The sequence below is a fragment of the Gossypium arboreum genome, chromosome 8 (assembly GCF_025698485.1).
Source record: "Gossypium arboreum isolate Shixiya-1 chromosome 8, ASM2569848v2, whole genome shotgun sequence".
Classification (NCBI taxonomy): domain Eukaryota; kingdom Viridiplantae; phylum Streptophyta; class Magnoliopsida; order Malvales; family Malvaceae; genus Gossypium; species Gossypium arboreum.
In genome coordinates, this window is record NC_069077.1 from 33,202,638 (window position 1) to 33,204,702 (window position 2,065).

Here is a 2,065-nt window from a genome sequence, read left to right on the forward strand (position 1 = left end):
GGTTTAGTTTCAATATAATTATTATTGAAATTTATTTATTTAAACTAATTTGAGTTTACAAAATAAACATTCATTATTTCTTAAATTAGATTTTAATTTGGTCGAATATTTGATATACTAATAATTTTATAGGATACTTATTAGTTCTCTAATTTTACTTGTGAAACATCTCCATTATATCAAATATTTTCTCTTTTAATTTTTCTTAACAGGATTAGTTTTAGTTTTTTATTTTTATAATATAAAAATAAATATTATATATAAATTACTAAAAGTATTACGTAAAAATATAGAATTTTTTATTTAAATTAAAAAAATCAATGAATCTAGCCCATCCCAACTGATGGGAAATTGTTCTCTTAGCTTTAATTACTTTTTTTCAATTTGTTTGTTTAAGAATTAGAAAATTAGAATAATGCAAAGCATCTACAATTCTTTTTCCAAAACCGATTTCAACTATATCCCGAATCAGATTGGTCTTATATTTTTTATTAAAAGTAATATCTAAATAATTAATTGTCTTAATTTAAAAAAACCCAATATCACTCAATAAAAACATGACACGTGATATATTCTTATATACTTTTTACTTTTTGAGAAAATGAAACATGTAAAAATTTAGTTACTATTTTGATAAAAAAATAAAAGTAAATACAAAATTTTCAGAATTAGATGAATGATTAAATTTAATATCTAATCAATTTCTTGGTCCAATAAGTACGTATTACTTGAATAAATAAATTATTAAAAATTTCATAAAATTAAAAATTTATTAAAAATAAAAATCGTTTTAAACGATTTAACTATAGATTAAATTAATTTGTTTCTATTTACAAATCTATTAATCCATTGCCTTTTTCAACGGATTCCAGTCCAACCATCCAGTAGAGTTAAAACAAGCATGAACGAGTGCTGGCAGGAACTTTAAGCCACAGGGCAGAAGGGAGACAAAGAAATACTGAAAGCAAAAAAGGCCAAAAAAAAAAAAAAAAAAAAGGAGGATCGGACAGCGTGACCTTGACTTCCGTCTATAATGTTAAAATATCATCACTCTTGAAGAAGCTACGAAGAAGCTACCCACAAACTCCATCAGGCTCATTCTCTCTCTCTCTGCTCGTATTCTTGACCTCAATTTTATTTTTTCAAAAAAAACCCAATATGGAGAGTAGTAGTGGTAGCTTTGAAAGCAAGAAGAGGAAGATTTGCAATGATAATGGTGAAAAAGAAGAAGACGATGATGAGGAAGAGAAGATGGAGAAATTCTATGCTCTCATCAACAACATACGTGAGGCACGCGATCGTTTCATCATCAACAACACCAAGAAGCGAAAGCTTGAAGGAGAAAAGCATGTGGTTGCAGTGTGGAAGCCGTCGTTTCAACATCAAGATTTCATGGAAAAAGGGATGATGATCCTGAAGAAACCCACTACCATGAGCGGCTTCACTGCTACTTCTCAAACCAAACAAGAAACTGGTAATTATGATGTGGAAGCTGAGGGGGTTAAAGTTAAACAAGGATTAGACCTTACGCTTTCCCTTTAATTTTGAGGGATTTATTTTCATAGAAGTTTAAGAAACAAGGTCGAGAATGTAGCTTGGAGCAGAGGCGCCATGGCGGGGATCCAACTGTTGGTTTGCACCAAATAAAGTAGTTGAGTACTGCATGTTGCGCTCTAAAAGGTGAGACCACATCATCAAGCATGCAAGCTTTTCTTCTTCTACATTTATTAATTTCCATAATCACGAATGTAAAAATCCTAGCTGTTTCTGTTACATCCCTTATATATACCCACATTTAGGCTCCATTTAAATTCTACTGAAACACCGGTGCATAGTTTGCTAAATAATTTTCACTACAAATTGATTGTATGTTGGTAGTAATGTCTTGTGAGATCTTATGAGATTCTTTTTAAATTAATAGTCATGGTTAAAAGATAAAAATGAGCATATTTTAATTGTTTGATTAAGTCACGTTAAAAATTAGAAATTTGTGCTGGTGACTTAAAACATGTTGAATTGATTACATTAAAAATCAATTTATCTCCTTCTTTAGTGTTAAAACCGG

General features: G+C 29.5%; 1 protein-coding gene across 1 annotated transcript; it reads left to right on the plus strand.

Annotated features, from left to right (window-relative positions):
- Positions 1-1,158: 1,158 nt before the first annotated feature.
- Positions 1,159-1,542, plus strand: LOC108458713 (protein NIM1-INTERACTING 3-like). Its single transcript, XM_017758116.1, has one exon. The coding sequence runs from the start codon at positions 1,159-1,161 to the stop codon at positions 1,540-1,542; it is 384 nt and encodes a 127-aa protein (XP_017613605.1).
- Positions 1,543-2,065: the final 523 nt, after the last annotated feature.

Excerpts from the sequence above, each read along its gene's own strand:
- LOC108458713 (XM_017758116.1), top strand. The coding sequence starts at position 1,159 with ATGGAGAGTAGTAGTGGTAGCTTTGAAAGCAAGAAGAGGAAGATTTGC.